General features: G+C 46.2%; 1 protein-coding gene across 1 annotated transcript; it reads left to right on the forward strand.

The window, feature by feature from the left end:
* Window positions 1-959: 959 nt before the first annotated feature.
* On the forward strand, window positions 960-11,535 carry LOC144102127 (uncharacterized). The gene is made up of 2 exons (XM_077635426.1): window positions 960-1,603; window positions 10,900-11,535. Exons 1-2 carry the CDS (start codon window positions 1,010-1,012, stop codon window positions 10,942-10,944), a joined length of 639 nt encoding a protein of 212 aa, XP_077491552.1. The 5' UTR covers window positions 960-1,009; the 3' UTR covers window positions 10,945-11,535.
* Window positions 11,536-14,383: the final 2,848 nt, after the last annotated feature.

Below are 14,383 nucleotides of genomic sequence, written 5' to 3' on the forward strand. Positions count from 1 at the left end.
TATCGAGGCAAAAGCCATCCAACAGAAAGGGGACATGTGCGTCAGCGCTGTGTCCTTAGTACTCCTGGATAAAGAACTTGGATTCTTGCAGGCCGCAGGCGCGCACCTGTAAATTTCAACACTCTTTAAATAATGGGTCTTATGCTGTTTTAGTTAATGTGTTTTATACCGTTTCAGCCCTGTTTTTGTCAATGTAGTTTCTTTTATCTTTTATTTTTTTGTGACAACGGGAGCCCATATACAGCTTCACCCTGCTTTTGCATTTTGGTATCATAGTTTTTTGGTAGTTTTTTTGAATATTGTTCCTTCACCGTTATTGATCATGACACCCTTTAGGTGGTTTAGGCGGCACGTGTCTTTCAGTGTTTTCCATTCGTGTTTTTTCAGGGTTTTATCTAGAGTATCAGTGATTTTAGATGGCACATGTAGTAGGACGTTTTGACATCTTCTGAGTCACATGTTAAAAAGATAAAAATTTTTGTATAAAAGTCGCTTATTTTTCCAATAAAGCTCAGTTGCAAGTCAGCGCTGTGTTTCGTTCCCTTTTCTGTCCGTCCGTGTTTCGTGTGCGTTGCAAACACCTACAGCATGAAAAACCAATTAGCCCAAGAAAAGACGATTCTTTTATAAACACTGTAAATGCTGGCCGCATGACATACCTGGCTGGCCATTTCAGATGAAGATAAGGATAAAATGACACACGAGGGGGCACGACGCCGTATTGGCAATGGAGCACTTACCTTTCACACTGTTCCAGGCTGCCCTACTCCTTGGCTCATCGCTACCTTGTTTGGCATCGGACGTGGTCTTCACCTGCCCAGTTGAGAACGCGAATCAACCCGCGGATTGGACGCAACAGCCTTGCCTACAGATCCATCTGGAAGGAAACCTGTTCTTCGGCTGGCAACCGCGGTCGTTCATCACCAGCAATACCACTATCAGCGCCGGCCACACGGAATATAAGCTGCTGCCCGTGAACGCCCCTCTGGGGCACGACGCCGTATTGGCAATGGAGCACTTACCTTTCACACTGTTCCAGGCTGCCCTACTCCTTGGCTCATCGCTACCTTGTTTGGCATCGGACGTGGTCTTCACCTGCCCAGTTGAGAACGCGAATCAACCCGCGGATTGGACGCAACAGCCTTGCCTACAGATCCATCTGGAAGGAAACCTGTTCTTCGGCTGGCAACCGCGGTCGTTCATCACCAGCGATACCACTATCAGCGCCGGCCACACGGAATATAAGCTGCTGCCCGTGAACGCCCCTCTGGGGCACGACGCCGTATTGGCAATGGAGCACTTACCTTTCACACTGTTCCAGGCTGCCCTACTCCTTGGCTCATCGCTACCTTGTTTGGCATCGGACGTGGTCTTCACCTGCCCAGTTGAGAACGCGAATCAACCCGCGGATTGGACGCAACAGCCTTGCCTACAGATCCATCTGGAAGGAAACCTGTTCTTCGGCTGGCAACCGCGGTCGTTCATCACCAGCGATACCACTATCAGCGCCGGCCACACGGAATATAAGCTGCTGCCCGTGAACGCCCCTCTGGGGCACGACGCCGTATTGGCAATGGAGCACTTACCTTTCACACTGTTCCAGGTGAGTTACCTTGATCATTGCACTTGCCTAAGAAGCAAGAATCGCTGCTTGTTTTTGGTGTCGTGCCCCAGAGAGTGGTTATTTGCCCTTGAAGCATGCGAGGAAACTGTGCAACATTGCTTAAGTAGTTTATTCTTAATTCTTTCCGGGGATGTGGAAACAAACCCCGGACCTGATTCTAATGACATCCTGGCTACTGTGCTGAAGACTGTACAAAGGATCGAATCCGGCCAAGATGGAATTCGAAGTGATTTGAGAGAGTTGAAGCAGTGGCAAGCGTCAGTAGACATTGAACTGAAGCAGTTGTCTTCTAGACTTCGCAGTGTCGAAGTGGACGTTTCAGATCTAAAAAACAATCCCGCTGCGTCTTCGGCTGATTCTCCTGGTGCAGTTTCCAGCGTCATCTCTGACCAGCTCAGAATTATTGAATCGCGTTGTAATGACGCGGAAAACAGGATGAGACGCTGCAACTTGCTTTTTTTCGGCCTTTCCGATGACATATCTGAGACATGGTCAAGTGCTGAAACAAAAGTGATTGACCTGTGCAAGAATGAATTGGACATTACAGTAGATTCATCGCAAATAGAACGGGCACACCGCATTGGTAAATACGACCCGGAAAAGTGCAGGCCAGTGATGGTAAAATTCACATTGTTTAAGGACAAACAACAGATCATTGGGAACGGCATCAAGCTGAAAGGAACTAACTACGCTGTGCGCGAAGATTTCTCCTTTCAGACACGACTGGCTAGAAAGAAGTTGATCGAATTTGCCAAACCACAAAAAGTTCCGTACAAGCTAAATGTCGATAAGCTGAGAATAAACGATAGTGTTTACGTGTACGACGCCGCTACTGACACCGTAAAACTATCTTCCGCATAGGTAAGGTGTTGCTCGGCTACACGTGTCATCAGGAAAGAACAAACATCTTACCGCAATAACACCGCGCAATCGCAGCTCTCCTTACTTTTCACTAACATACGCAGCATTCTTCCTAAGCGCATCGAACTTTGTTCATACCTTGACAATTGTGAATGCGACATTTTAATACTAACCGAAACGTGGCTCCATAAAGATATTAGGAACGATGAAGTCTTGCCTGATATGGACAGTTTCACTATCTACAGAAACGATAGGAGCGACAGAAGGGGAGGAGGGGTGTTGATTGCTGCTAAAAAGCATATAACTTCTTTTCCCGTTGATATTCCTAGTAACTTAGAAATTTTGTGGGTTTGCATCACATCGCCATCTTCCAAGCATCTTCTTGGAGTTTGTTACAGACCACCAGATAGTCCGCAATCATTCGTCTCTGATCTACATGATAACCTAACTGAAGCAAAAGCTAAATTTCCAAAAGCAAGTATCTGTCTACTTGGTGACTTCAACTTTCCCGAAATTGACTGGCCGAGCTTAAGTTCGAGAACACGTGATGGCACTAATTTTGTTCAACTAACTCTCGATTTCTCTTTGGTTCAATTAGTCGAAAAACCTACCCGAGGAAACAATAAGCTTGACCTCGTCTTCTCGTCAGTCCCAGACAATATAAGCCCTATCTCTTATTCTGATGGCTTCAGTGATCACGAACTGCTTAATTTCACGATTTCCATGCCTTCATGCGCACGTGCACAAACACATAAACGTATTTTTGATTATAACCGCGTTGACTACAATGCCATTAATATAGGGTTACAATCCTTTTGTGACACATATCTTCCGACTTTTTCTCAGCGTTCGGCCAACGAGAACTGGGTTTTGTTCAAAAATAGTTTACTGGAATTAGTACACCGTCATATACCACTGCTCACCCTCCGCACGAACGCGTCTAAACCATGGTTCAACAGGATGTTACATGCATTAAAAAACAAGAAAAAGTGACTATTCAAAGCTGCCAAACGCCTTGGCACACCGGCTTCATGGCAGAAACACAAAACCGCCGAAAAAACATATTGTAGTGCCATCCGCAAAGCAAAGCTTAAATATTATTCCCATGACCTTCAATCCCTTATGACACACAACCCTAAAAAATTTTGGAAAACGATATCACCTATTGACACTCCGGTTCTTGTTTCGTTGTTGGATAACACTGGTGCTCCAGTTATAGAAGAAGAATGCCCACTTATATTTAATAATTATTTTTCTTCAGTGTTCACACAGGAAGACCATTCCACTACTCCACCATTAGTAGATGCCGATTACCAGTACATGAGTCCCATAGAAATAAGTGTCTCCGGTATTGCAGCATTAATAAACAATCTTAAGATTTCGACTTCTGCTGGCATTGATGATATTAATACAAAAATTCTCAAAAGCACAGTGATCCATTCAAGCAATATTCTCTTCCATATATTTCGTCAGTCGCTATCAACTGGTGAAATTCCATGGGATTGGAAAATTGGTAAAATTATCCCCATCTTCAAATCAGGTGATAAAACGAACGCGCAAAATTATCGCCCCATATCATTGACATCTGTCCCATGTAAGATCCTCGAACACATCATCGTATCAGCAGTGGCGCAGCATCTAGATAGTAATAATTTCTTTTTTTCTAACCAGCACGGGTTCAGGAAAGGCTTCTCTTGTGAGACTCAACTACTGGAATTTACTAACGAGCTACTACACAACATGAACGAGAACTTCCAAACAGACTGCATATTCTTAGATTTCTCAAAAGCATTCGACCGCGTTGCGCACTCACGCTTAATAGGTAAAATTACTTCCCTCAACCTAGACTCACTAACAACCTCATGGCTAAGGAATTTCTTGTCTTTTCGTAAACAGTTCACGGTTGTTAACGGCCACTCATCTCCGTTTAGCGATGTTCTATCTGGTGTTCCTCAAGGAAGCGTCCTGGGCCCGTTGCTGTTCCTGATTTACATTAATGATCTGCCATCTAACATTACATCAACCATTCGCTTGTTCGCAGATGACTGCATAATTTACCGCAAAATCCGATCACCTGCAGACCTTCTTGCACTTCAAAGGGACCTCGATCATGTAACCGCTTGGTGTTCATCATGGCAAATGTCACTTAACACTGAAAAATGCAAGTTAATGACATTCAGCCGCAAAAAATCTAACTCTTCGTTCAATTACATGCTCGATAACAGCTTAGTCTCTCAGGTGTCTTCTTACAAATACCTCGGTGTCCATTTTTCATGTAACTTGTCCTGGTCCACTCATATACAGAAAATAACAGCTAAAGCATCCCGGACCTTAGGATACCTAAAACGGAATCTTCATGGAACTCCTGCGACTACCCGTAAGCTCGCCTATCAAACATTTGTTCGTCCGCAACTCGAGTATGCATCATCCATTTGGTCACCTCACCAGGCTTATTTAATTAACTCCCTTGAATCAGTCCAAAATCGTGCTGCGCGTTTCATCTCCAGAAACTATGACCGTCACTCAAGCGTCACAAACATTAAATTATCGCTCTCTCTTTGTACCTTGCAATCACGAAGATTAATTGCCCTAATCTGCTTATTTCACAAGATAGTCTATAGCACTAATCCTTCGACTCTCCCTCTTGCCCAACCTCACCGCACCTCGCGCCGTTTAAACAACCATCTCAGCTTCAAACGCCTTTCAGGTAAAACCGTTGCATTCAATTCATCCGCTTTGCCGCAGGCTATTGTTCACTGGAATGGTCTTCCGGAACACATCGTCAATATTCGTGATCCAGCTTCTTTTAGGACCAAAATAACAGCCATTTTTTCTAATTACTGACGCGTCAATAACTATTGTATAATGATGTTCTTACTGTTTAATGAGTACTAACAGTCAATCAGCATTATATAATCGTGTCATTCATGCTCCTGTTATTACCCCTATTTATGTAATCCCCCCCTCACACAATACTCCATGCTTGGAGCCTGTGAGGCGACGTGAATAAATAAATAAATAAATAAATATAACAGTCACATGCGCAAACACACGCACCTAGCATTTTAACCACATCGTATAATGGAAGTCTCCGTGTTGCTTTGCCTGAAACAGGGTAGGATAAAAGCACAAAGAAAATACTGACACATATCAACTCGTAATGGAGATTGGTATGGCTGACAGTAAAATCTATTATTGCAGCCCTATTAACATTTCCAAATAGGCTATTCCCGAGCCCAGAGACGGTTGTTCTGGAGTGTTGGAATGTTGATATTGATAGTGGGATGGCAGACCATATAGCAATCAATGAATACCAGTTAAATGAAACAGTGAAATGAAGCAATGCAGCAGTGTTGGCTAGTTGGTTGTACATTTGATGGGAGTAACGCGCTACACCCGGACAAAAACGAACAACTGAAACGACGGACACAGGACAAGCGCGCACTAACAACTAAAATTTATTCTGGTACGAGGGCATATAAATACATTTCATGCACACGCTCAAAACAATCAATTCTTTGCCAACGGCTGTGTCGCACGCTCCTTTGTTTCTTGGTTAAAAACCGAGGGTTTGCTTGCGCACTCGTCTTCACCGGGCTTCCATATCTCAAAGGCTTTTTTTATTTTCTTTCTTGTCCCTTGCACGAGCTAAAATTGTAGTCCGTTCAAAGTAAGGTAAAGATTTCTGATTACCACAATGGGTGCTTGTCATGTGTCCGTCGTGGTATTTTCCGGTTTTTGCCCGTGTGTAGCGCGCTATTCCCATAAAATGAAATGAATGCCATTAATGAATGTAAGAAAAAGGGAAGGGCCAAGTACAATACCTTACGGGTTACCCGACATTCGAAAAAAAACAAAGGCAGGATGAGCAAGAGTTAGCATGGGCCAACTGTTGTTAACTGGCTAGGATTGCTTAAATCTTATTCAGAACAGTACGACGCAAGACGTTATTTTATAAAGGATTTTATCGAATGCTTGCTCAAACAGACTAAGGTGCAAGTGTATGTCACGAAGAACGAAAAGTGGGTTATCACATGTACGCTTTTCAAAAAGCGTACCAATTTGGAAGGAACAATTTAATGGGCCACAACAATTTAGCAGTGTGAGAGTACTTAGTGTTTTTCACGATTAGGAACCTGTGCTAGTGATAGAAACGGTGCCATGATTTGGCGCTTGTGTCATTATCAGAAGGACGTTCTGGCGGGCTAGTTGGTTCATGATGAACAGAAAGGGTATAAACTGCGCGAACAAGACTCTCGTCCCGACTTGTTCGCGCAGTTTATACCCTTTCTGTGCATTATCAGAACTCATAAAATTTACCACATTCTGCTGTATGTATCCATGCCTCGTTAATATCCACCCTGTAATATGATGGCTTAAATTATGGACAGTTTTTCTGGGAATGAAACTTTATCAAATCATACTTGCCTTAAAGGGGCCGTGAAAAGCTAAACACCAAGGTTACGAAAAGCGCACCAGCTGTCGGTATTCGACCACACGGCACCGCACAGCAAAAATTTTTACGTCAGCCTCAATAACACCGAAGATACCGGCGATTAAAAATGATGTTCCTCCTTTCTCTCTTATCTCCTATCAACTCATGGCTGCCGAAACTCCGTCTAAAAGAAAACAGGGCGGGACTGTGCCCCGCTGGCCCCGCCTATGAAAACGTCACGTCGGTCGGCTCGGTTTGCCTACTTCCAGTGGCGAGCAAGTATTTCCACGGCCGCTTTTGTACGCACATCGACGTAGTCTGCGATTTTGCCATGGGTCCGGAGCTCTAAAAGCGGCTGCGTGAATCTACAGCCGCGATGGGTTTCGGGCTATACGCGTTCACGCCCTTTCGAGACCCGCAGTTCGACGACAACAGCGACTCTTCGGCGGGCTCACCAGATGCCGTCGGCGGGCTCAACAGATGCCGTTCCATTGCTTCGGAAGGCAGTCGATACCCTCGGAAAAACACCTCTCTTTTTCGTCTTCAGAAGCAAGGGAGCGAAGTAGGGTCAAAAAACGAGCAAGGCCACCGCAAGGTGGGAAAATTTTTCCGTGAATCGGAGTTTGCTCTACTACAGTCTGACAAGGAAGGCCGGTTTTTGGTGCTGCCTATGGGGCGGTTTAGCGAAAAAGCCGCCGAAGCCAAGAAAAAGCATTTTACGCGCACACGGAAAAAGCCGGCAAAAGTGAAATCCGTTGCTGAAAAGCTCCTTGAAAAATAGAATGTAGACCATGTGCGCAAATCAGTACAAAAATGCTCCGAGAATAACCTGAAAGTGTTCACAGCCAAGACACATAAGCCGTCGGTGCAGTTGAGGGCCATCATTTCAGAAGGGGGTTCGTAGCAAAAGGTGGTTGGTGGTTACCTCCTACGCCATCTGAACAATCTGATACCTGACAACCCTTTCGTGATGAAGAACTCTGTAGCACTCATTGAGGATCTTCAGCAAGAAGTGTTAAGAGCTAACTCGGCATTCTCAGTGGACATCAAAGATCTCTTCTACTCTATCCCTCACGACGATCTGTTCCATGCGGTGAGAGAACTTATTGACGACTCTGGTGTTCGCAGCTTTCAAAGTCGTTGCGGGATTCAAAGCGAGAATTTTATGGATATCCTTGAGTTTTACCTATCCTCGACTCTTGTGAGGTTTAATAACTGTTTTTATATCCCAAACAATGAAATTTGTATAGAAGCCAGCCTAGCCCCACTGTTTTGTAACATTCTCCTCGCTAAGTTTGACCGCTCGCTTTTAAGAGTTTTGGATGACGCGCGTGTTATGCGAAATGTAAGATATGTAGATGATTTTCTAGTGCTTTTAAACTGCGGACCTAACGACTCCTACCAACTGGTAGTTGAATACATCATGAGTGCCTTTAGAAAGTTTTCACCCCATTTAAATTTATCTCACGAACTACCCGCACACAACTCCATTCGTTTTTTAGACTTGCTACTAACCTTCTCAGGAGAAAGCCATGTGTGCTGGGTGTACTCACTTAGGACTCAAAAACGACTATTGCAGTACGACTCTAACCACTCTAAACTAGTCAAGCGAAGTATTGCTAAGGCTTGTTTTTCAAACGCTGTCAAAAGAAGTTGCTGTCACACTGTCTCAGCTAGTGTTCTGGCGCAGGCCAATCGCCTTTCTGGTGCGGGCTTCCCTACAGAAATGGTGAGAGGAATGACTGAGTCTGTGCTGAAGGAATTTAACATCAGTGCCAAGAAATAAAAGAATGCTACTGCAGAAAAAAGGAAGAGAGTGCAAGTGGTGCTATATCTGCACAAAGTTGCGCGCAATGTAAAGAAAGTCGCCGAGAGCAAAGGCGTTAACGTGGTTTTTTCTGCCCCTGTTAAACTTTCAGGTCCCTGCGCACGATTAATGACCGACGATAAGAAGAAACGCTGCAACACCAAGCATCGAGCAATGTTTACGAGGTGCAAAACAGAAGTCATATATAATATCCCGCTGACGTGTGGAAAGTGTCACATAGGACAGACTGGTGATTGTATTAATGAAAGGCTGCGCAAGCAGCGAACAAATATTGGTAGTGAGGAAGATGGCAATCTTGCCTTGCTTTGTAGTAGATGCCCAGGGAAGTGTTCCCCTCGTTTCAACCATGTAACCATTTTAGGCCATCAAAAAACAAGGAAGACACGTGAAATTCTTGAGGCCTTTCTGATAGACAAACATGGTAATGCTAGCATCAGTTCTCTGTTTATTGGGCTGACAATGAAAGAGATTGACTTCTTGGGCGGTTAAACGTGGTTGTCTGCTTTCGCTTGGCGCATGCGTGATGGTTATTCGAATGAACGTGCGCAATAAAAATGTCAGTTGTTAGTCCAGCCTTGTCCTGTGTAGTTCTCCTCTTGTCCATCTTCTTTTTTTCGGCTCGTAAAATTTATTCTTCGACATGTCATACCAACTGGCCCACCATTCAGCCTTGCTTCATTACTTTTATGGTGGCCAAACATGAAATGGTATTCAACGAGTGCGAAATGAAACGATTTATTTCTTCAGGCTTCTGTTTTGTGTTAGTGTTCAAAAAAGACATTTTATTCCTATAAAGCATTCCAAAATATTGAATGTTTGTCGAGGAACTTGCAGACGAGCAGGCAACCATGTTCTGAAACTGACCATGAACGTTATAATACTCATTAGGAAGCAGTTTCAAATCTATATTAAAAAGCCATGCCTAGGTAACAAAGCGCTAGAAGGGAGGAAAGCCTAAGCACATCACCAATAAAAATTCCACTCTGGGTCAAGGTCTGTATCAGCATATGCTTCTCTGTGATAATGATTTGACAGAATTTTGTAGAAACAACATCGACACCCCCCCCCCCCCCCCCCCACATCACATCAAGTGAGTTTTCTGTAGGCTGCATAGTACAGTAAGCAAGAAAATGACTTTGGGCTAATTTCTTCAGTTCACTGTTCACTCAACAAAAAAGTTTGATGACATGCTTGAATCACTTGTTCTAAGAGATCTGGTCTATGGTTTGGTACGTTGCAATGTACACCTGATGAACGTGCTGGTGTTGCATGGACATATAAGCATCAAACATTTGATCACAAGCTAGTTTCCTCCCTCCTTCATGCGTTCTCTGGTGCACTCTCACATATGCTTATAGTGTCCATTTTCTGTTCTCTTTGTGTGGAACAGTTTTCTGTGGATATATTTGGTTGTTTTAGTGTATGCATTAAATGTCTGCGCTTATTCCAACTCAACCACTTGTTATATCCGCTTGCTGACCTCGCATGTAATGTTGCACACCACTGAAAAGAGGATGCTAAAAATAATACGCAGACGCTCGTGCTAAGAAGGCAAAAGCAGGAAATTACTAAGTAGACATTGTTGGCAGACCATCGTTACTATGTGAGTGCTTATAATGTTTCAACGTAATGAGTCTATAAGGGATTTTTATTGATACCACTTGCTGTGTATGCATGAAATGGAATCCGGCACAGCACACATGTATTCTAGCAAAGGTAATGCAGGCGTAGCACTGATAAAACTGCAACTCTTGTTCATGTCCTTGCTAAGCTGGAAAATGAATTTGAATTTGCAGCCTAATGCAACTGCACTTGCACTGTGTCGCTCTTCTTAAATCAGAGTGGGACTAACTGGCCCCTCTTAGTTGTTTTCAAAGTGTAGGCACATTACGGCAGGCTCTCAAACAGCTTTATTTTAGCCGCTGTCTCTGCCACTGCCCATGTACTGCCTCTTGCCAGCTGTCAGTCCGGAGCATTCCACCTTTCTTGGATTGTCAACTGCCTTGCTCCATCTGCTGGGTGTGAAGGGCTGCATACGGGAGGCCCAGGCATGCTGAAAAGGACTCACTCCGCCGACTAGTGCCAAAGACATTTTGCCTGTCTTCAAATTTATCGACCTAGGCGGTCCCGTTTGTGCACTTGTTTTTGCAGGCCGCCAGGCGGCCTTACTGGCAGCGGACACGACAGACGGCGTAACGGCTCGAGGTGGCGGGGGAGGCCGGCAGCTGGCTCCAGACGCCCTGCGGGCAGAGGAGGCGAGACACTGACTCCAGGGAAGCGTTGCCCTCGAGGGACAACTGATCCTTTTCGACACATCTCCAACGAGGCCATTGGCCTCCCCATCGTAATGGCCGCAGGTTCATAGGAATTTGGCGGGTGCCCTTGGTCAGCTGCAGGAGCAGCGACGGCGAAAAACCATTGGGCGAGGATTACCTGAGAGAAAGAAAGGGAATTCCAGGAGAGGTGCGGCGGAAGCAAAAGGGACAACGGAAAAAAGGTCGAGCACAGACGAGCAAGACGAACGGACGCAATATCGCGCTGGTCTGCACTCAGTGAAACCAGACTTCAGGGACCGTAGCAAACTGACCGCCAACTGAGACGCCCAAGAATCCCGAGCCCTCGACCCATCACAGCACTGCCAGCCGAGACGCTGGGAAGAGAGGCAGACCACAGGAGAGCCGAAGCAGCCGCGGCCCGCCGACGCAAGACGAGCGGAGTGGAGCCCCGACCTACCGGACTGACAACCAGATCTTCTAAAAGCCAGCGGCGAGCAGACCACCAGTTTCGCCATTAGGCAGAGAGGAATAAATAATGTTTTACTGGGTAAACGCCTTACTGGGTCAATTCTCCTCGCTTCAGCAAGACCCGTGGACTGTGTGACCGACCCCCGATAGGCATGATTGTCAGAAGTGGTGGGAGCGGTGGGATTTTACTGAAGTTGTGGTGCGAGACATTCACCCTTGCACCAGATGAGAAAGGGCCAGCATGTCGCTACCGCAATCATATAATTCTCACGAAGGAACGTAAAGAGATGGTGCACTAATGCTGGGCTGTATGATTCCAACGTTCACAGGGGACGACACGGGCCAAAAAATCGGGGACTTTCTGCAAATTTTTGAACAGGTGGTGAACATGAGATGATGGCAGGAAAAACAAACGATTGGAATAGCGCGGTGCAAAATGGTCGCGGCGGCTCAGGATATCGCATGAAGGGATGAGGAGGAGGCTAGCGCTGCCACATACAAATCCTTCAAAGCGCTTGCATTGAAGCGTCTCGAATATGAACCGGTGAGCACAAAAGTTGGAAAGTAGTTCTTGAACGCGCGCCAGAAGTTTAGTGAAGATGCACGCTCCTTCGCGACCCGTTTGAAGAGACTCGGGGCGGAGACCATGAGGGACGATGATGGCGAGGACACATCAAAGAGAAGTGCAAGACACGAGACCCTAAATCAACTTCTCTCCCAATTCTTTAGTGGTCTTCCTGACTGTGAGAGGGTGAGAGGAAAGACTGCAGGTTCAGATTACCACACGTTTAATGGTAGAAAAAATAGACCAGGTGGCATGTAGAAAAAGACAACTCTAGTTTAAGCCTTGAGGAGAAAGGATTCACGAACACATGAACAGGAAAGCAAACAAACAAAAACAACACTCCCGGAAGACAAAGAAGAGCTTGAGAAAAAAAGGAAAGGTTCACTCAGCGTTCAATGTTCTACGAAAGATTCAGCTTCAGTGTTCCACGTATGAGCTTGGTAGATGGCGTGTCGGGAGAGGAGGCGTGGCGGGGTGTCGGCGCAGTCTGTGAACTCTGGTGGATGTGGTAAAAGAATGCAGCGCGAAAAAACAAGGACGAACAGAAGTGGACAGGACGTGTTCGTCCTTGTTTTTTCGCGCTGCATTCTTTTACCATGTTCACTGACCAACAAGCCCAAACAGCCGCTTTAGTTCTGGTGGATGCCCTGATAAATGAGTCGGATGCATGGTGGTCTCCATGGTAGGCTTCAACACTGCCGTTAGAATCCGCCTCACCTGTAGAACGCAGGCACGGCCCCCAAGTCAGGTAGCCCGGGGAAGCAGCGGGGCAATGAAGGCGGCCCCGTTCAGAGGCTGCCGGCCACAGGAAAAGCAGGAAGAAGCGGCGCCTGGGTCTGGTGGCTCAGGCTGTCGACGGAGGGCTGTCCAGGTCCGGTAGAACCGTACTTCTGCGGCTGAGGCCCAAGTCTGGGAACACGAGGAGCCAGCAGCTCTCGTCCACGTTCGTCGCCGACCGCGTTCCTTCTGTTCTGCCCAAGCATGCATGCACTCTAAGCCACGTCTCACTTCTTCTCCTCTTCTCGTCATGAGTGTCTTCGCCAGCCGCAGTGTGGCACCGGTGCTTTACAGAAGCCGGCCCGCGAAGAGTTTTTTGCAGGGGAAAAAATCTTTATAAGAATGGCAGCACACTTTTGATGCTTGATGAGTCGTTGACATGCTGGAGCTTTTTCACAGCAGAAGGCGCACCCAACAAGGCACACCACACTACCACACACATACAACACACACCACCCGCTGGGTCACACTGGTTCATGGTTCACCCCACAGTTCACCACGGTTCACATGCGCTTGACACGCAGAATACATACAAAATAAGTGAACAAAGCAGTCAACAAAGCGGGCTGGCGAAAAGCGTCGAAGACCTTATGCACAATATCACACTGTTGTAGTGCCTAAAGTAACACCTACAAGTTCACAGCTGGCTCAAATAATCCGCGCCAACATTTGTAGATCCCTTACTATGCTCAACTTGGAACAAATACTTCTGGAGCACGAGGCTCCATCAGAATAAGGGTCTGTTTAAATGTTTGGCCTGGGACTAATACTTGAGCGACCGATGGTGGGTTTGGATCCTGAAGGTTTGTCTAAGGAGAAAAATACGGTTTCCTTTCTCTTCCGGTTTTTCTTCTGGTGGCGCTTTTCTTTGGACGAGAATGGAGATGAACGCCTGATAATGTCGACCGCCGCTCGCTCAAGTGGTGTAGAAGTGAGCGGTGTTCGGCCCAGTGGAGCGATGCTCAGCTCCCCCTTTGGCACACTGCGTTGCCACGCATCACACGAGCTGACAAATTATTTGATATTAGCCTCGACCCCGGGCCATTAAAAATCGATGAGTACACTAGCTGCAGTTTTTCTTATGCCCTGATGGCCGGAGAGTGCACTCTCATTCGCCAGCGTGAGGATGTGAGTGCGCAAGCACTTCGGTACTACTGCTTTCCTGATCACTTGGCCGGTACACAAGTTGGAGACCAAGTAGGCCGTATGGTCCGTCGCGTCTCCAACAAGAGAGGGGGTTTGCGAAGCAGGGATGCCGTGCGGCTGGCCCATGCTTTCGTAATCAGCCGAATCCTCTATTCGGTCCCTTATCTACCCTTGCGGAAACACGACGAAGACAAAGTTGAGGTAATACTCCGCAAAATGATGAAGAGGGCGCTTGACCTTCCTGTGTCCACCTCCAATGCGAGACTTCTTGCATTGGGAGTGGTGAACACTTTTCAGGAACTTAAGGAAGCCCATCTCACAAATCAATACACGAGGCTAGCCCAAACGAAGTCGGGTCGGCACTTGCTAGCCCGCCTTCACATCCAACATGATTTTCACATTC

The sequence above is a fragment of the Amblyomma americanum genome, chromosome 8 (assembly GCF_052857255.1).
Source record: "Amblyomma americanum isolate KBUSLIRL-KWMA chromosome 8, ASM5285725v1, whole genome shotgun sequence".
Taxonomy (NCBI): domain Eukaryota; kingdom Metazoa; phylum Arthropoda; class Arachnida; order Ixodida; family Ixodidae; genus Amblyomma; species Amblyomma americanum.